At 42.4% G+C, this 21,874-nt stretch overlaps 1 protein-coding gene across 1 annotated transcript in view; it reads left to right on the top strand.

Annotated features, from left to right (window-relative positions):
- The window catches only part of polr3b (polymerase (RNA) III (DNA directed) polypeptide B), a 105,373-nt gene extending 85,397 nt beyond the window's left edge, over positions 1-19,976 (top strand). The window contains exons 25-28 of the mRNA XM_084334814.1: positions 2,543-2,709; positions 10,946-11,059; positions 12,519-12,692; positions 19,565-19,976. Of these exons, the coding sequence (XP_084190940.1) occupies positions 2,543-2,709; positions 10,946-11,059; positions 12,519-12,692; positions 19,565-19,694 (585 nt within the window). The 3' untranslated portion in view covers positions 19,695-19,976. The remainder of the gene's footprint in view (positions 1-2,542; positions 2,710-10,945; positions 11,060-12,518; positions 12,693-19,564) is intronic.
- Positions 19,977-21,874: the final 1,898 nt, after the last annotated feature.

The raw sequence follows: 21,874 nt of genomic DNA, 5'->3' as shown, positions 1-21,874 counted from the left end.
AAAATGGAAAATAAGGAGAAAAAGTGGATAAAAAAAATAAAACATTTGTATTAAATTGTAAGTGCTATTAAGTGGTCTTAAAAAGTCTTAAATTTAACTTATTGAAACCTGCTGATACCCTGGTAAGATGGTAGTTTGGACCATAATCCAGGAAGCCTTTTAGATAATTCTTTAATTTGCATCCTCTGGCTTTTGTACCCGGGTCTGATATCCACCAGAGCCAGAATCACAACAGTAGCCGTGTTGACCCTCACCCTTCACACGCTCTCCTGAGACAAAGCCCTCATTATTCCAGCCACTCACTTCTTCGGGTTATCATTGGCTTCCAGAACACACGTCCATTGACAACACTAAGCAGCCAATCTTATTGTTCACAAACAGATATTTGTCACCGTGGAAACGGGCGGCGAGAGAGAGAGCGAAAGTCGGCGGCAACGTCTAGGAAGATTTATCCAACGAATAAGAGCGTGTCTAAATCTTAGAGCGTCTGACACTCTCTCTTAAACGCTGAACTTCTTCCTAGGAAAAAAACACCTAGTTTTAAACATTGTATCCCACTGAGTCCTGCTTGTTGCTTCAGTTTTTGTGTTCTTTTCAGTGGTACTGTTAACTTTAATGATCTTTACCCACGGAGTTGTCCCCTCCCCTGTGTATTTGCTAGCTGTGGTTGTGGTCGTCATGGAAAAGACACAGCAATGTTTGGCCTGGGAGGACGGATCTGTGGGCTGAGAGTGAAATGAGGAGTAGGTGTTTCCTTTTATACGACGGGGTCAGGGGTCACCTGGCTGTGACCTTAGATCAGTCATCCTTAAGACTGCTGGTTTTAACCCACAGTGGCGCGTTTGTAAGCTATATAATCTCCACTGTGAACTCGTTCTGCGATATCGGTAGAATAAGGGCCCCGAGGTAGGCGTGGGGTCAGTTTGTTTTTCTTTTCAAATCGATTCGAAATGTGAATTGAGGCTACATCTCACTAATTTCAGGGCATTTGATCTCAAATGTTTAGTATTCATAGACTGGTTAAGAGCCTTTTTATGACTACCATTAAGAAAGAAATCCAGATTTAAAGACGATCCACTTCCTCACTTGATGGAACTGAAAGTGAATTTAGATTAGATTAGATTCAAATGTATTGTCATTATACAACAGTACAACGAAAAGATGTTTGGCATCCAACCAGAGTGCAAATGTAGCAGTAAAGTGCAATAGTAATATACAATGTACAGGTGATTAAACTGGGTATAAAATATGAGTACTACTGAGTAATAGTGCTAATCAGATGTATGTACAGAGTTGTACTATTAATATGTACAGGTATAAAGACACTATGGTATTGTATGTATCTGTGTGTATGAGAGAGGGATGTGCGCATGTGTGTTTGTGCATAATCTTCCGTTATCCTTTAAGGTTTAAGAGGGGAGGTTGCTTATAAGCCCTTGGGCTTTTTGACCTTTCCTGCACATTTGAACTGTTCTTCTTTTACTTATTTTATTCCAGAATGTATGTTTGTATTTGCAAATAACAATAAACAAACAAACAATACAGTATATACGGTAAGAATAAATATATATGCTGTAGGCTATATGCAGCATTATTATTAGGGGTGGGAATCACCAGTTTCATCACGATACGATACGATATCGATTCTTTGGACAACGATACGATATTTGCCGATATCACAAAGTCTGCCACGATACGATACGATTCAATTCAGGTGCCTGCGATCGATATGAGGCGATATTATGTGCCCATTTAACACAATCAGTCACATTTAGATCAACTAAAAAAAGGCTACGGAAATATCAATTGATGTATTTATTTTTGAGCTCTTCCAGACATTTAAATGAAAAACAATCTATTGTTTTTAATACAAATAGACCTCCTGTTCACTTTTGTTTTTATATATTGAGCTTTAACACACACACACACACACACACACACACACACACACACACACACACACACACACACACACACACACACACACACAGTCCCCCACAGCCCCCACCCCTCCTCCTTCCACTCTCCTGTTCTCTCTCACGGTTAGCTGCTTAGCTTTTAAGCAGCCAACGCGACGTTCATTTAGATATTTAACGCGACGTTGGCATAAAGGAATGGCGACGATGCAACGCCTGTTATATGCATTTGACCCGTTGCGGGGAAAAAACTGCACAGACTTATATCGGCTCGCAAAATAGACGCTCTGTAGTGCTTTACAGCAGACGCAAACACTGCTGTAATGTCTACACGGAGTTTCACAATACTGGGCGCCGGCGGATATGACTCGCAGGGATTTTCAAAATAAGAGTATCGCAATATGAATCGATCTTTTTACGTTGCATCGATCCTATTTGATTATTGATAATAGATCGATATATCGATCTGGATCGATGTATTGTCCCACCCCTAATTATTATGCTATCATACAGAGTTGTACCCATTCCTGGTTAATTTCTTAAGCTAAGATTGCATGTGAATTACATTCTGTTTGTTATTATGAGTCATGATACGGATGTTGAGGTTCACTGTGTTTCACTGGCAGGTGGGGAAGCTGATAGAGCTGCTGGCTGGGAAGGCAGGCGTCCTGGACGGAAAGTTTCACTACGGCACGGCGTTCGGCGGCAGCAAGGTGAAGGACGTGTGTGAGGATCTGATCCGTTACGGATACAACTACCAGGGCAAGGACTACGTCACCTCCGGAATCACCGGGTAAGAAGTTCTACCGTGTTCTCGAATGATATCGGAATTTAGATTTCAGGCCAGCCGGGGGCGTGGTAATTTACATTTACCTTTAGTAATTTAGCTGATGCTTTTATCCAAAGCGACTTACAAGTTCTGTACAACAAGTCAGCAGGAAGGGTACAACTCTGGGATTGCGTTGAACTTGAGTGAGACAGTCTTGAGTGTATAATAGTATAGACATATTAGCATAGAAGGTACTGGTAGTAGTATAGACCAGTGGTTCTCAACTGGTCTAGCCTCGGGACCCAACATTTTCCTTAGTCATTAAGTCGCGACCCAAATTTTTGAACCACTATGATTTATTTCAAATTTTCTTTTTTGCAGTAATACACAATCTTTCACAGTTTCAGTGCCGACCTTGTTTACATTTTTACCCCGTTGAATGCCATCATCCACTTCAATGTTAGCGTTAAAAACGCCTAATCTATGTTTTAAATTATGGCTATGTGTCTAATCTGCCCGTCGCTTATCAATGACTTGTTTGCAGTCAACAACATTGTCGAAACGGATTGTTTTTTAATCGGTTCATATCCTTTTTATAGCATTTCGAAAAGCTATCGTTCTCTCGAAATTTTTTGGAAAATTTAAAGATTCCCCCATAAACGGCATTTATTGGAATATTCTCGAATACACTACTAGACACATTGTCATTTGTCGGCCTATTTATGAATCGTTTTCAAATAAACGCTAGATTATCGATAGTATATGTGTACTTATGCACGCTATAGACGCGGGCTGAAAAATCTATTTTCTCGTTTCCTCAAGATCACACACACACACACACACACATACACACATAGGGACACGCTGTTATCTCAGTGAATACAGCTCCGATTACCCCTTACCTTAGATCAGATGTTCTCCAAAAAGATTATTCCAATTCCTGATCGCCATTCCAAATATCGATCGCGTTTATTGATTGATTATTGGCTGCTGTAAATATATATTCCAGGCTGCTTTCCGTCTCGCGATCAGATCCCTCTTGATCAGACGGCTCGCCAGCACAATGGAGCCAGTTGGCTCCACCTCTACAGATCTACAGATCCCAGGTCAGTCTAATCGACTGACCTGCAGTTACACAGGGATAGACGATAGGGGGCGCTTTTTTCCCATCTGAGCTCCTGGAGGGGCTGCTGTACCAACGGGAGACTCGGTTGATGAAATATGAATTCATATTCATATTCCCTAATAAAAAAATAAAACGACATTTGTCGTCGTCGGCACTCAATGGGGGGGGCTGATAAAACGACAATTGTCATGGCTGGCACTCAAAGTGTTAAAAACATGAAATAAACACAAAAAAGTGCAACTAGGGCTAAAAACCCAATGAAATAAAATTATAATAAATAATATGCTTCTTAGCAGATTTCTTAGCTTAATAACAGACCTAAGTTTGGGGGAACTAATGGGATAACTGGGGTTGCAACAAAAGTGCAACTAGGGCTAAAAACCCAATGAAATAAAATAATAATAATAATAAATAATTATGCTTCTTAGCAGACTTCTTAGCTTAACATAACAGACCTACAGTACGTTTGGGGGAACTAATGGGATAACTGGGGTTGCAACAAAGGTGCAACTAGGGCTAAAAACTCAATGAAATAAAATAATAATAATAAATAATATATCCTTCTTAGCAGACTTCTTAGCTTAACATCCCAGGGAACTAATGGGATAACTGGGGATGTTGTTTGGTCCTGACAAGAGTCTCAAAGCAACTCTGAGGTCATGCTCAATGTCCAATCTGTTCCTCTGCTTTGTCTTCAGCTGGACCAGCGCTGAGAAGCCACTTTCACAAAGATAGGTAGTACAAAATAATAATAATTATATATAAAAAAAATAAAAATAAAAATAAAAAAATTGCCCCGCGACCCACTTTTGGGTCACGACCCACCAGTTGAGAAACACTGGTATAGACGATAGGGATGTTCGATATTGGCTTTTTTTTTACCGATACCAATATTGTCCAACTCTTAATTTCCGATACCGATATATGCAGGGTTTCCCCCCCCCAAAAAACTGAATAATTTCAGGTAGTTATCATTACTTATTACATGGCGTTTTCACATTCGCCGAAATGCTTGCTTGTGATTGGTCAATAGCCTCCCGACAGCGGTCATTATTTTTCAATAATGACCGCTGTGGGACAATAATGACCGCAGTGCGCAGCTGTTCGCAATCAAGCCCACTGACACACACTGTTTCAGTGCAATTAGACACTGCCGGTGTTCTGCTGCCGGCGATGACAGGGGGCGGAGCGACGAGCGGAGTCAGAACGCAGCCAGAACCAGTGTTGCGAGTCGATGTAAAATGAATTAGGTATATTGTTAGTAAGTTAGCCATGTAATAAGCGGGATAATGTATAGCTATACTCGGTCATTGTCGCAAAATAATTGACCTTCACTGACGTTTAAAACACCTCGCCGAAGCGGCTCGGTATTTTAAACTCCGTGTCGGTTAATTATTTTGCGACAATGACCTCGTAGCTATACATTATCCCTTACATATCTCTTGTCGTGGAATTAACACAACACTATGCAGACTTTTGACAATAAATAAAATCAGAATTTGTTCTTACTTGCTTGCCTGGGTAAATAAAGGTTAAATAAATGTTTGTTTTTTTGAAAACCGATACCGATCATTTCCGATATCACATTTGAATGCCAATATCGGTAGGCCGATAATATCGGACATCCCTAATAGACATATTAGCGTAGTAGTATAGATATATTAGCATAGTAGGTAGTAGTATAGACATATTAGAATAGTAGGTAGTAGTATAGACATAGTAGGTAGTAGTATAGAGATATTAGCATAGTAGGTAGTAGTATAGACCTATTAGAATAGTAGATAGTAGCAGGGCTTTGGCAAATCATGCCCCCCACCGAGTTCTACCCCTGGGAGAAATTTTGCGTCGATCTGCGCACGGGCGCGCATGTGGGAGCTTGCGCAAAATCATTCCACGTCGCACAAAACTTTTTTCCCACCATTTTCGCTGATGGAAAGGCATTGGGAAGTTGTAGAACCGACATCTACCCCATGAATATTTCCGCGAGGATCGGAATACGGGCGTGCGCGTGGGAGTTTGCACAAAATCACAGTTGCCCCCCTTTGGCTAATTAGTGAGTGAGAGCACCTAGCCCCGCCGCTCACTATCGCCGACCCGGCTTTAGGAGAGCGACGTTTGACCCGTCTCACGCCCAGTATCGGCACTCCGACATGGCGCTCAAGGGGGGGCCGGGACGGACACCCATCAAGAGTCTCTACAGAACGCGACTCTTCCCAGGCAACCCGCCCCTATCTACTTGCTCACCGATGGCCAGGCTATCTCCCCGGCTGTAGGGTCGTGAGCCGAAAATCAACCGCTCCGGCTCACCGTTTTAGCGTGCTCTGCCCCTGCACGAGGGGTGGGGGCGTTACTCCCCAAACCAGAGGTCGACGCGCTCCGACGCTTATGGGCATATCGACCGCACCCGCCCACAGGCTTTCACTGCGTCTCCTCTGGCCCAGATCCGTCTTCGGCCATATAGACCTAGAACGGATTTGTCCGATACCTTCTCGCCAGCCGCGATCCGCCACCCAGTGACCGAATCCAATAAACGAGTACAATGTCACAGACCTGTGTCCCATTCCTGTCTCTTCCACCGCTTACCTGCGCCTTACCCACGCGCCATGGGAGCACCGTCCAAGATCAGACTCGTACCAGGTGTACTCACCTGAACTTACCTGACTCGGGGGCCCTCAAAATCAGCTGGGCCACTCCAGCGCAGATTTCCACGGGAAATGGAGACTGCCTGGGGGTGCATCCCGTGAATGCACCCCCCTCGTGTCTCAGAGACCCACCTCCCCTACTCTGAGGCCCAGTGGCGGCCGTAGCTCCACTGACTCCTACTGCGCTGGAGGTTGTCTACCTTAGGAGAGTCATAGTTACTCCTGCCGTTTACCCGTGCTCTATTGCCTGCCTGTGGAGGTCGCTTGAAGCCTTTCTCCAACGCGTTCGTGTTTCCGCGTCTCTGATTGGCCAGGTCATGTGACATGTACGCCCAATCGTGGGACCGCAAGTTTCTACACTGGTTAAGCTTAGGCGCTCTTTCGAAGTTGGTTAAGGTTAGAGTTTGTCTTAGAGCATGGCGATAGAACGCCTGCCCTGATTCCAAACTCTAACCTTAACCAACTTCGAAAGAGTCGCCTAAGCTTAAAGGGGAACTCCAACATTTTGGGAAATTAGCTTATTTAACATCTTCCCTGGAGTTAGACAAGAAGATACATACCTTTTTTGTCTCTGTGCGTGCATTTTAGCTTTGGGAATAGACGCTCCGTTAGCATAGCTTAGCTTCATCACTGGAAGTGAGGCAGGACAGTAGCCTTACAGTGCCTTACAGTGTATTGCAAGGTCTGACATTGACCAAACTTGATATGCATGACCTTGGTGGGCTCTAGGTCAACTCCTGAAAAGGGGGTCAATGTCAGACTTTGCAATCAAAAGTTAGGGGGCTAATAACCCTTGCCATAATTTCAGTGCGCCCCCTAACTTTTGATTGCAAGGTCTGACATTGACCCCCTTTTCAGGAGTTGACCTAGAGCCCACCAAGGTCATGCATATCAAGTTTGGTCAATGTCAGACCTTGCAATACACTGTAAGGCACTGTAAGGCTACTGTCCTGCCTCACTTCCAGTGATGAAGCTAAGCTATGCTAACGGAGCGTCTATTCCCAAAGCTAAAATGGCTGCACAGAGACAAAAAAGGTATGTATCTTCTTGTCTAACTCCAGGGAAGATGTTAAATAAGCTAATTTCCCAAAATGTTGGAGTTCCCCTTTAACCAGTGATAAACTAGGCGTTAGGTAGTTTAAGTTTACAGGCTGTTTGACCCGGAAATAGGCGCAGAACTTGCCGTCCCACGATTGGCGCACATGTCACATGACCTGGCCAATCAGAGCGCAAAACGGGAACCCCGAAACACGGACGCGTTGGAGAAAAGCTACACGCGTGGAGGTCAGGAAACCTTGAACTTTGACCCCCCCTCCCATTTGGCGTTAGATGTTATTTTAGCACACACCACACTACTGACATTTTGGAATATATGTATTTTAGATGTTTCGGTTCAAATAAAATCTTATGTCCAAACAAATACATGCAGTTACATTGTCCAATTACCTATATTTCTAACTTTTTGGGTGGGGGCGCGTTTGCAGGGATTTTTGGCTGGTGAAAATGCTGAGTGGCTAGTAGGGGTGGACGGTATGGTCTAAAATGTATATCACAGTATAATTTGAAGCATAGACGGTAACGGTATATATCACGGTATCAGTGTTTCCGTTAGAATATTTTTTTTTGCCTGATAGGCAGGCTATATAAAGAATGACATCCTCAAGGCATGTAGATTTATAATATTTTAACTTAAAACTAGGCTACTTTTGCGTATAAAGTCATTATATTCCAAATAAAATAAGTCCCGAGTCGAGACTCCGTGCTGCTCCCATTGCAAACAGCGAGGCTGGATTTTGCTAGAAGCATATGTAGCTGCAGAGCCGCAGAACCATGGGCGCTTTCAGGAGCCATTGGCAATTCAGCCGTTGGGTGGGGGGGCGCTGTTGAGCGGGCCTGTGACCAGACCTAAAAGCGCCCATGGTTCTGCGGCTCTGCAGCTACATGCTATTCGCAACTCTACTGCTGCAGCCGTCCTCCCACTGCAGCCGTCGTTATCATAACACTACACACATATCATAATGTTTACAGCAAACTAGTTGATCACCAGGTATGTTTTATTAACGTAGAATAATTCATATAAGAAAAACGATAGGGAAATCCCTTACCTTTCTCCACTGGTTAAAAATGCCAGGAACTGAAATTGAAACTTGCTGTGCGCCGCGGTGATATGTTTTTATTATGAAATGACAATTGCGTGTTGACACGCCCACTGCGCGAAGCCTCCTAAATAACTTTTTCCAGTTTGCACATATCTATTATCTATGACTAATTCTATCTATTTTTAGGGGCAAATGCGATTGAAATAGTCGCGCTGTGGTTACATGGCGTCATTGCTCTTTTAGAGCTGCTCTACCGGTTACACGGTATAGTCAAAATCCATACCGTAGAGCAAATTCATACCGTTTATACCGTATACCATTTATACCGTCCACCCCTAGTGGCTAGTGACTTTGGAAAACCACTAGCCACAGTGGCTGCTGAGCCAAAAAGTTAATGTCAAGCCATGGGTAGTAGTATAAACATATTAGCATAGTAGGTAGTAGTATAGACATATTAGCATAGTAGTTAGTATAGACATAATTTAGCATAGTAAGTAGTATAGAGATATTAGCATAGTAGGTAGTAGTATAGACATATTAGCTTAGTAGGTAGTAGTATAGATATATTAGCATATTAGGTAGTAATCTAGACATATTAGCATAGTAGGTAGTAGTATAGAGTCTAGACATATTAGAATAGTAGGTAGTAGTATTAACATAGTAGGTAGTAGTATAGAGATATTAGCATAGTAGGTAGTAGTATAGACATTAGAATTAAATAGTAGGTAGTAGTATAGAGATATTAGCATAGTAGGTAGTAATATAGACATATTAGCATAGTAGGTAGTAGTATAGACATATTAGCATAGTATGTAGTAGTATAGACATAATCTAGCACAGTAGATAGATAGTAATAGAGATATTAGCATAGTAGGTACTAGTAATATAGAGATATTAGCATAGTAGTTGGTAGTATAGACATATTAGCATAGTAGGTAGTAGTATAGACATATTAGCATAGTAGGTAGTAGTATAGACATATTAACATAGTATGTAGTAGTTAAGCATTACATCACACGCAGGAGTGTGTTCTAGGAATTAGATCGTGCCTAGGGGTGGTTGTTAGACCCCCCTAGGCATGATCTAATTCCTATAACACATGACTACAAGTGGTGTAATGTCTTTTATACAATGGCCGAATTCACCCAACCTTATTGCTATAGAATAAACACACAGTAATTGAAGCATAATGGAGATTTATTCACAAAACCATCCACAGAGAAAGTAGATCCAATAGTAGATCCACTAGTAGACACCAGAGGGAGCTCCACAAACCATGTTAAACCCAGATAGACAGTACTGCTACATCTATAACAAATAACGACCGGTAACTTCACTGTGCTTCTTAAACAAGATGTAGCAGTACTGTCTATCTGTATGTCATGTATGTCATATATGTTATGATGCATGGAAAAGGGGGGACCCTGATGTAAGCAAGACGAAAGTTTTTCTCTGGTCTGCATCCCCTTAACAATTATGTGTATTGAGCCGTACTGTATTGTACAAATTCTGCAATCTGGTAATAAAAATGTCAATCAATCAAATCTGACACAAAAAAAAGAAAAAAAAACGTTGGCCATTAAAAAAAATTATATATATTTAATCTCCACGATTTTTCTTATGTTTCACAATGAGTCATGACAAATTAATTACATAATCCATGTGTATGTAACGAACTAACATATTCCAGTTGAGTGTATATTTTTTGGAGGATTCGTTCAAAAGCTATTCATACTTCCATTTTTCTATCTATGGCGGATTGATTCAGACAGAAAAAATTAAGTAATTCGGTTGTGGGAGGGATCTGGGGTCACGTGGAGTGTGTTATACTAAATAACAAATAACAAGTTTCAGCCAATCAGAATCAAGAAATTTGCATGCCATTGTATAATATAGACATAATCTAGCATAGTAGGTAGTAATATAGAGATATTAGCATAGTAGGTACTAGTAATATAGAGATATTAGCATAGTAGTTAGTAGTATAGACATATTAGCATAGTAGGTAGTAGTATAGACATATTAGCATAGTAGGTAGTAGTATAGAGATATTAGCGTAGTATAGAGATATTAGCATAGTAGGTAGTAGTATAGAGATATTAGCATAGTAGGTACTAGGTAGTAATATAGACATATTAGTATAGACATATTAGTATAGTAGGTAATAATATAGGCAAGGTAGATTACAAAGTTAGTATCAAAGTGCATAATAGTAAAAGTTATTTTATATATTTTTTTATCATAATGGATCATCATAGTAATGATCTATTAGCTTGGAAGCTAACCCTGCCCTCTTTTCTTTATCCTCCAATCACAACTGTTGCTTTCCTCAGACATAGCAAAAAGGGCGGGGCTTGAGATCAGATGTTTGATGGTGTTTATCTTCTCCACAGTGAACCACTAGAGGCCTACATCTACTTCGGGCCGGTCTATTATCAGAAACTGAAGCACATGGTGTTGGACAAAATGCACGCCAGGGCCCGCGGTCCCAGAGCTGTGCTCACCAGGTGAGGGAATCGTCATGGTAACTGTTTTAGATTGAGATGTTATTCTCAAAATTGTGGTGTATAGAGTTCTCGCAAGTTCTCAGAGTAATTGTTTTTACAGTATTTCAGAGTAAATCCACCCTAAAAACAGCATACACATTGTGCTATTCCAATGATTTGTGATAATTAAAGGGATAGTTTGGATTTTTGGACATTAACCCTTTCCCCGCCAATAACGTCGTACAACGGGTTTCAAGTTCATGCGAATTCTGCCAATAACGGCGTACGACGTGATTCTGATCATAATTTAATATTTTCGCCATGGTATTCATATTTCACTCACGGAGCCTTGTCCGGATGCTGTGTGAGCCAGCACAACTCTGCACCGCTTCAATACTGCCACCTGGTGGCTGATCGGCGAGTTGCAACCGGAAGTGGATCTCTTGTGATCCTGGTGCGTCTCCCTATTCCGTCCGGCCACTCGTTTATCGTCGCGGGACTCAATACACACACCGTGGATATGGATCTTTGCCATAACTCAATAATCTACATGATTTGGGCGTGTATTAGTAATATACAAACCGGAAATGGATCGCCTAGATCCCCACCACATAACTGGGATCTGTTTGCTCCACTCTCATTGCCCAATGGTACGAGGAGACTGACGTGAGTTTCAGGGTTTTTGTTGATCATTTTCAATACAAACTGCTCTGATCAATATATCACCCATACTACATGAAGCATCTAACGACTATCACGGAATTATAAATGACCCCCCCCCCCCCTCCGTTTACCCGCGCATGATCAGTCATAACGTTTAGGACCATGTACAGTTGAAATTTTTAATATAGCGTTGATCGGTATCAAACTGCATTTGATGATCTAATATATGCATTTGTGCCTATATCTCACGTTCTGGGAAATACTGCAGAAAACGATAACATATTTATACGTTCCTACATCCTGAACGATAGATAATCGATGTTGAATGGGCCATAGTAATGTCAATTTAGCAATACAATTTAAAAAGTTATAGCCCTGCAAAGAAGGTGAACATCTCCATAGACTTACAGTGCTGGCAGAGATCAAACAGCGATGGATATAAGCGTGGCAGAGAATGGGTTAACTGGTATGCAATACTTGATGCAATGCCCAGTAAAGTCACCATGGTTACTGTCATAGTGTACCCATATCCCAATAAACTCTCCATGGTTACTATCATAGTGTCCTCATATCCCTGTAAAGTCACCATGGTTACTGTCATAGTGTCTATAGGAGTTGTATATGGAGCAGCTGCAAGATTCCTCTCTCGATGACATCATCACTAGATTCATGTCTCTCTGGTATTCAGCTTGAGATGAGATTTGTTCATATTTAAAGGAACCTGAGCTGGGCAGTCTTCTAGGAATAAAGGTGAATTCTATCATAGTGTGGATTTTCCCCTTTAACTCTCATCTCCCCTGGCCGTGTCACCTGGCAGGCAGCCCACTGAGGGCCGCTCCAGAGACGGAGGTCTGCGTCTCGGGGAGATGGAGCGTGACTGTCTGATCGGCTACGGGGCGAGCATGCTGCTGCTGGAGCGCCTGATGATCTCCAGCGACGCCTTCGAGGTGGATGTCTGCGGCCAGTGTGGCCTGCTGGGATACTCAGGCTGGTGAGTCAGACCGCTGGTCCTCAAACCCGTCGGCATGAAATGGATTTCTAAATTATACATTTAAAATCAACATCAATATTTGGGTAGGCACTCAAAATTCATAACTAGTTGTAAATATTTGTATATACTTCATGTGTCATCCGTCCACATTCTCATGTCAATTTTAGATTAGATTCTAATGTATTGTCATCATACAATACAATACAGTACAATACAACAAAAAGAGGTTTTGATAGAAGCGTCATTTAGCTGATGCTTTTATCCAAAGCGACTTACAGGTTATTTACAACAAGTCAGCAGGAAGGAAGGGTACAACTCTGGCAGTGTCGAACTTGAGTGCAATTCTGGTAACGGGGTGGGGAATAATGATCTAACTGCATAACGGGCTGCTAGCAAAATCATATGAATTTTGCGATGTCAGAATGCACAGAAGCCACCCTAACTAACTACCTAACAAAAAGGAAGGTAGTCCACATCAATAAAAAAGAGCAATAACTGGGGAGCTCCAGTAGCTTACCACGTACCGCGAGTGCTATTTCAGCGCCGTGGACAACCGCGCTCGCGCGGATCTGGGGCTGAGTGCGTTCGAATCCCGGACGGCAACCGTGCCTTTCCCAGAGTGTCTTCCCCCCCATCTGAACCCTTTCAGCCTGCTTCTGTCGGTCGAACTTGACCAAGTATGAATGCGAAGAAAAGCGATAAACGCTAAAAAGAACCAGGTGACTGGTCAAAGTTTAAAAAAAAAAAAAGAGCAATAACTGACAACAGACAGTATGAAAATGATGTTGCGTGTCATTACATGGACTGACTGTCAACAGCCCTCAACCGCAAAATAATTCATAAATAACTTTCGTCTTCTACTATCATGCACTTTTCCACTAAATATTTTTCCTTGTCTATATCAGGGGTTCCCAAAGTGGGGGTCGCCAGATGATTATAAATAAAATAAAATATTGGCTGGCCGTTCACACTAATACAATTGGCAGTATTAGAGGGTGGGAGAAGCTGGTGGGGTGGGTCCGGGTCGTTGTAAACAGCGACTCCTACAGTTCGGTCAGGGCGCCTGCTAAGCGCGGATAGGATCTAAGTGGGATAGTGTGATCCTTCCACACGCTACGCCCTCTCAGTGAGAATCCGCGCTGCCAGGTGAAAAGAAGCGGTTGATTGGCTGGACGTGTGTCGGAGGAAGCACGTGGTAGCCTCCACTCTCCCAGACCGACTGTGGGGGGTAAGTGCGCAGCGACCAGGAAGGGGATTGGGAATTGGCATAACGACTAACATTGGGATGGGAGAAAATCGGAGGAAAAAGGAGGGGGAAAAAGTAAAAAATAAAATAAAATAAATCCAAACAAAACAATATATATATATTTTTTTTTTATGCAGTCAGGCCACTGAATTTAGAAGCAGGCTAGGCCAGTGTTTCTAGTTGCAGCAGCGCAATAGTTAGATAACCTAGGTGGGGAACAACCAGGAGATCACTGCAACTCACAAGTTGGAGAACTATCTCTCTCTCTCTCTCTCTCTCTCTCTCTCTCTCTCTCTCTCTCTCTCTCTCTCTCTCTCTCTCTCTCTCTCTCGCTCTCTCTCTCTCTCTCTCTCTCGCTCTCACACACACACAAAGGGATCCGCATGTGATTGGTGGAGGCGGGACCCTTACAAAAAACTGTTGTTGCTAATCATTGACACATGCTAGCCTGTAATAATCCCCCCCAGAAAAATCTACTTTGCGTTTGATATATTGCAAATATATGCCATCACACACACTGGCATTTAACGGGTTAGAATTATAAAATGAATATGTGGTGTTATGATCAGGGCTGAAGTTGAATAAAAGATTGTATTTTTTTCAATCTGACATTACAAAAAAACTGAAAATCCATCAAAATCAGTGTTGTTGTTAATCATACATATGCTAGCCTGTTTTTTAACAATCATTTGTGATGCCATCACAAACACTGGCATTTAAAGGCTACAAATAAAAAAATCCATGCACCAGAATGCAGGAAATTAACTCGTTGTAACAAAAGATTTCCTGGTGGGGGACCCCCAGACCCCCCGCTTAAAAAGTGGCCTGACTGGGGCTATATTTTGCACTATATGTCCTGGCCTGAATGATTTCCCCAGTCCAGCCCTGGTTAAAAACCTATAATGCTTATTAGTGTGTGTGCGTTTGAACGTTTGCATGTTTCAACCATACATTTCCATTTATATAAAAAAATAACGCGACCCCCGTTATTTGGGGGTCGTGGCCTGAAAAGTTTGGGAACCCCTGGTCTATATTACTACCTACTATACTAATATGTCTCTACTACTATGCACTCAACATTGCAGCACTCAAGTTTCAACACTGTTTGATGAACATTGTTATTCAGCTGAAAGAGTTGTACCCTTCCTGCTGACTTGTCGTACGGAACTTATAAGTCGCCTTGGATAAAAGCGTCAGCTAAATGACTAAATGTAAACCCGAGTGCGTCATCTGCAGGGAAAAGTCATGCTAGCTAACTTTGCTAATACCAACTGATGCCAACAGAGCTGCCAAGTAAGCTGAAGAGGCTTTGAAAAGGAAGTATTCCTTCCACAGAAAACATTAGCTCTGCAGCAGATTCAGGCTTAGATTCAGGCGGCACGTGGTGTAGTGGTTAACACTGTCGCCTCACAGCAAGAAGGTCCAGGGTTTGATTCCCGCTTGGGGACCAGGTTTCCATGATGCCAGTTACCCAGGTGGGGTATCTCCCGGGCCTTTCTGTGTGGAGTTTGCATGTTCTCCCCGTGCTCGCAAGGCCCCCCCCCCCCCCCCCCATAAGAGAAACCCAATGGAAAAACATGCAAAACAACCGATCGATAACGCTGTCACCTCCGTGACGAAGACGGGCAGGAGCACTTGGATGGTCCCCAGCCCTCGTCTGCTCCCGGCTGCCCTTGGGGGGAAGGACGACGGGATGGGTTAAGCGCAGAGGAGTATCGCATCAGCGATCCTACAGACGATGCATGCGTGTGTGTTCCGGTGTGTGTGCCGCTAACATTGAGTGTTGTTGCATGCCAATTAAAGACCTCTGCGACAGGTCCTGCATTATTATTATTAATTCCCTCTCCCACTCACTCAAGCTGTGACATTAACCCTTTCACTACCACACTACTAAGGGTTAACCTGTGTGGTAGTGTTAACCCTTTGTAGTGTGGTTGTGAAATGGTTAATGAGACACTTGCATCACTAGCAATCTTTCAGTTTCTCCAGTCCACTAAGTCTGACCTGATCTAGCCAGATAATGCATCAGTGAACAATAACATGCTACCCTAAATCCATGAAAGGTTGGGGCTCCCTGCGTCTGATTGGCCAGTCTATTTTTTAACAACAGATCTCTCTCTACATTCTGCTGGTGCGGTTCTTGACATTGCACTGTTTTCTCTGTCTATGTTTCTACAATCTCTGATTGCACATCAACAAGGCATAGTTTGTTCTCGCTGCCTCACAGGATTTTATATCATCCCCAAAAACATGTTTTGTTCTTATTTAATCTGAATGGTCTTGCAAGCTCTTGTACTAATTAATATATATATAGGCATATGTATAGCTCCACATACTTTTGACTAGTGAGGTCACTGCTAATAATCTGTCCGTGTACCCTATAGGGGAAATGTCTCTAATGACAATATAGTCATTTTGACAGTTGGTGTGCCTTGAGATTCTGGTTTTGACAGTCGGTGTGCCTTGAGATTCTGGTTTTGGCAGTTAACCAGGCTGGTCAATTAAGAACAAATTCTTATTTACAATGACGGCCTGGTGAGAGGACAAGAGGGCCTCTTGAAGGGTAACAGGGAAAAGGGCCAAAGAAATGTAATTATTAAATACAATAGAAAAGAGACATCACAGAGGTATGGGAAATTATTTAAACGCATCAAACAAACAACCAAATACAATTACAAGGTGTGTAATACATGAAGCAGAACAGACAAATTACTGTTAAAGGCTGGGTGACAGTTGCAGGTGTGTGTAAACAACTCTGCGATAGAGTGCTCTTAACACTTTGAGTGCCAGCGACGTGTATTGTCGTCTTATCATGCCCCCCGTTGAGTGCCGACGACTAGAGCTGCCGCGATTACCGCATTACCGCGGTATCGCTGTTACATCACGGCCACCGCAGAGTAGGCTGAATACCGCGTCACCGCTGTTTTTTATAATAATAATAATAAATTACCGCCTCTCGTTGGGCTTGCGGCTCTGCAGATATACCCTACTCATCTATCGAGGTTCCAAGCGACCCTATTGGGTACCAGAAAAGTCACGTGAAACATTGCAGACCACTGATTGGTCAGAAGAGAGACGCGTCACACGTTGTAGCGTCATGCAGTGTGTTACCACCAATCGGCAAGCGCGTATTAGGTTTTTACTTCCTGAATGTCAGATCATCACAACACGGCTAATAACGTTAGCTTTAACTCTCCGCCGGAGTGGACTATCATCGCTCCTCAGGAGTACTAAACGAGACATAATGATTTTACTGTCTGCAACGAATGTTATAATAAAAGCCCTTCGTTCTATACACTTGTCTGATTGAAAACTGTATTAACAGACCGCAGAATGGGACAACTCAGCACGCTCCGAGCAAAGAAAGGAACTGAGATATGAGAGTATTGCTTGCCTTGCTATTGTCCGGTAAATACGCTGATGTTATTGAACAACTATATAATGTTAATGCCACAAAACGAATGCCTTTATTATAAAGTAGTAACTTTATAGTAATAATAATAAGAAAGGGTCGGGGGGGTTAGGGGTAACCGAGTGAACGGCGCACGACCAGAGTGGAAACTTCGAATCCGTGTTTCACTTTCAATAACTAATGTGTGCTTGCCGAATCCCAAACAATATTCATGCTGCAAAGTCATCCTCTAAAAATAGACATTTAGACTAGAGGCAGGCTATATGCTATAAAGAGTAGACTACTACTACTAAAAAAAAAAATGCATTCAAACTTTTTTTTTAAATTTTTTGTGTGCATGCGGTAATAACCGCGGCGGTAGGAAATATTTTGCAAATTTGTGCGGTAAGGAAATAATCAATACCGCGGCAGCTCTACCGACGACGCAAATTGTCGTTTTTTTTTAATTTATTGGCGATCTGAATTCATATTTCATCAACCGAGTCTCCCGTTGGTACAGCAGACCCTCTAGGAGCTCAGGTGGGGAAATACCGCCCCCTATCGTCTATCCCTGTGTAACTGCAAGCCATTCGATTATACTGGTGGATCCCTGTGGGGGGAGCCAACTGGCTCCATTATGCTGGCGAGGGATCTGATGATGAGGGAAGTGATCGCGAGTTGGAAAGTAGCGTGGAATATATATTTACAGCAGCCAATAATCAATCAATAAACGCGATCGATATTTGGAATGGCGATCAGGAATTAATTTGAATAATCTTTTTGGAGAACATCTGATCTAAGGTAAGGAGTCTATGTTACCAGTTTTAGGATAATCAGAGCTGTATTCACTGAGATAACAGCGTGTCCCGTATGTGTGTATGTGTGTGTGTGTGATGTTGAGGAAATGAGAGAATAGATTTTTCAGCCCGCTTCTATAGCGTGCATAAGTACACATATACTATCGATAATCTAGCGTTTATTTGAAAACGATTCATAAATAGGGCGACAAATGACAAGGTGTCTAGTGTATTCGAGAATATTCCAATAAATGCCATTTATGGGGGAATCTTTCTATTTTCCGGAAATTTTCGAGAGAATGATAGCTTTTCGAAATGCTATAAAAAGGTATGATATGAACCGATTAAAAAAAACAATCCGTTTTGACAATGTTGACTGCAAACAAGTCATTGATAAGCGACGGGCAGATTAGACACATAGCCATAATTTAAAACATAGATTATGCGTTTTTAACGCTAACATTGAAGTGGGTGGCGGCATTCAAGGGGGTAAAAAGGAAAACACGGCCGGCATCGAAAGTGTTTAACAGTCGATAAAAACGTCTGTCGAGTGCATACCCAAAGTCATTTGAAAGTTATTCTTGAACCTTGAGCACATTCATGAGTCTGGCCTCTTTTGAAAGGAAACATTCAGAATTTTCTTCCACAGCAGGAATACTGACTCTGAGTCCTACTGTAATAGAGTTACAGAGGTTTGAACACACTGAAATAATATATATATTTTTTTATATACTCACATCTGAATTATTTTGCAAACCGATGCCTGCAAAAGAGTTCCAGCTGAGAGGTATGAGCTGGAAAACACAATGGGTCCATAGCCTGAAGTCTTATCTAGTACAAGTCCAAAGTTGATAACAATACCACAGAAAACAGGGTTTTACACAGGGTTTTTCTTTCTTTTTCGGTATGTTTATCCAAAATGTCCATTGGCACCAATGCATTCGCACGTGCAGGAGAGTGTTATTTCGCCAGAGAAAAAAACATATATATCCCCGGAAATATCCCCCACGTCATATATTGTCATTTCCAGAATTTCATTGCCTACAAAAACTGTCAATAATTTTCACCGTCAGAGGTGACTGGTCCGGTCACCGGGAGGCGAAACCGGAGGTGGTCACTTTTTCGAAACTGACACTCGTTGGCTGTTTGGTCTTATAACCCGAAATTGGAAGCATGTAACCAAGTAGGGTGTCAATCAAACTATGTGTTGTTTGATAGACAATAACACAGCGTGACGGCGACAGACGAGGGCAAATGTGCTGCGACGTTAAGAGGTTAAAAGTAATGAGGGGGATCAATTTGTCCATTTCTAAGTCGTTTGCATCTCGTTCCAACTGCTGGATGCATCTCTTGACCAGTTAGAAGTACAGTCACAGAAATAAAGCCCTGTGTTTCTTGTCTTAACTTGTCCCTCTCCTGTCTCTGCTCTGTGTCCCAGGTGCCACTACTGTAAGTCGTCTTGCCACGTGTCGTCCCTGCGCATCCCGTACGCCTGTAAGCTGCTCTTCCAGGAGCTGCAGTCCATGAACATTGTGCCTCGTCTCAAACTGGCTCGCTACAACGACTGAACCGCAGACGGGTTCCGGGTCTATTCCAAGCAGGGAAATACAGGATAACAAACAGACTTAAAGTTTACAAGTGTCAAATGATGTTGGAAGTACGTGGAGCTGCCGCAGCGACGGATGGAGACCGAGCTCTTCCTGAGCCTTTGGTCCCCTTTTTTTTTTTTTTTTTTACATTTTATTTGTTTGTTCCATGTTTTTCAGTATAATTTTATGTCGATAGTTTTTGAAAGCAAGATTCTCATCATTATTTTGCTTTTTCACATCTGTACATAATAAACATGCAGTGTTTCACCACTCACTGACCCCCCTGTTGTATATTTCTTTGAAGCATACAGTAATAATGACGATTGACATGTCTCAAACCCCGCCCTCATTTCCTGATCCTCCAATCACAACTGTATAGGGCAATAGTCCGCACAAGAGCAGGCATTAGAGGTGTATGAGGGGCCTGTACATTCAGCAGCGTTTGGCTGAGCAACACCAGCACAAGCTAAACTAATTGGCCTCATACTGGTATGGTGTTATAGTACCACCCCAACATTACAGCCAAAATAAATAATAAATAAATCTCAACTTTATCAGAATCAGAAAGGTTTTTATTTCCAATTATTACATGGCGTTTTAACATTCGCCGAAATGCTTGATTGTGATTGGTCAATAGCGCTCGGCAGAGGTCCGTTATTACTCGATAACGGACCTCTGCCGAGCAATAATGACCGCTGTTTGCAGCTGGAGCAATCAAGCCCACTGACACACACTGCATCAGTGCAATCAGTCCACACACCTGCCGCCTGCCGGCGATAATAATAACTTTATTTGGGCTGACAGCGGACGGAGCCACAGAACAACTGCGTCTGCATTTGATCTCGTCTTGTCGATGGTGTAAAATGAATTAGGTATATTGTTAGTAAGTTAGCCATGTAATAAGCGGGATAATGTATAGCCTATACTCAGTCATTGTCGCAAAATAATTGACCTTCACTACGTTTAGAACACCTCGGCGAGGCGCCTCGGTATTCTAAACTGTGTCGGTCAATCATTTTGCGACAATGACCTCGTAGCTATACATTATCCCTTACATAGTTTACACATACAAGGAATTTGATTCGGTAATTTGGTGGGACATTAACTGACAGACAATTACGGTAGAATACAGTTTTATCCGTTTTATTATGTTTTATCAGTGCTAAAACATCCCTTCATACCTACACGCTGCACTGCTATTGCCATCATACAGCACAAGTACAGTACAACAAAAAAATTTGGCATCCAAGCAGAGTGCACATGTAACAGTGAAGTGCGATAGTAATATACAATGTACAGGTGATTCATCTTTTAACAGGGATTGAAGTCAGGATGTGCATTGGAGTCTGTTTGCAGATGTTCTCTCTGCAAACCCCAGGTGATGTCTCCCTCCCATCTTATCAAATATTTTCAGGAGAACGTAAAGTCATATTTCTATTTTTATATATTATATATATATTTCTAAGATTGTTCAATATCCTTACTGATAATAATAATAATAATAATAATAAGAAGACTGCTTTATTTAGATGTCAGATCCTGGGGGCGACACCCAATTAAGACGCGGGGTGGACGACAGGGCGCGGAGCCGGAGGCTTGACACGACAGAAGAGGTGTCAAAAAGGTATTGTACGTCCGTCATCGAGTGTTACGGCAACACGCTCGTTCACTGACAGTAGGAAGAAATGACTCCCATTGTCCTTCATCTTTTCCTCTTTCACCCCCCCCGCCTTCATACTACAAACATGTACGTAGCTCAAACCTGCCACCCCAACACACACACGGCTCGACTGGAACCCTTTGATTGAACAAAAGGAGTGCACATCCATACATTTGGTACTGGTAAAGAGTATGTGAGACAAGGGAGGGTGGAAGAGGGGCCCTTTTTGGTGACTGCACCTGTCTTATTTAATGAGGGTCTAATGAGGGGTTGGCAGTGGCAGGGCAGAGAAAGGATGTCCACTGAGTCCCGTCCCCCCCCCCTTTTTTCTGATTGAAATTAATTAGATCCTCCGTACCAGAGCCCTGTCTTTAGTGGTGAATTATAGGTGAGATTGTTTAGCTTGTCAATTCTCGTGACATAAGATTCCGGTTATGTCTTAATGGAGGATGCTGACGACTCATGTGAATTATGCACTATATCGTTGGCCAGAGGGGCA

Source organism: Notolepis coatsorum (assembly GCF_963971535.1).
Source record: "Notolepis coatsorum genome assembly, chromosome: 18".
Classification (NCBI taxonomy): Eukaryota; Metazoa; Chordata; class Actinopteri; order Aulopiformes; family Paralepididae; genus Notolepis; species Notolepis coatsorum.
Note: the sequence above shows the minus strand (reverse complement) of the source record. Positions and strands in the feature narration are given on the sequence as shown.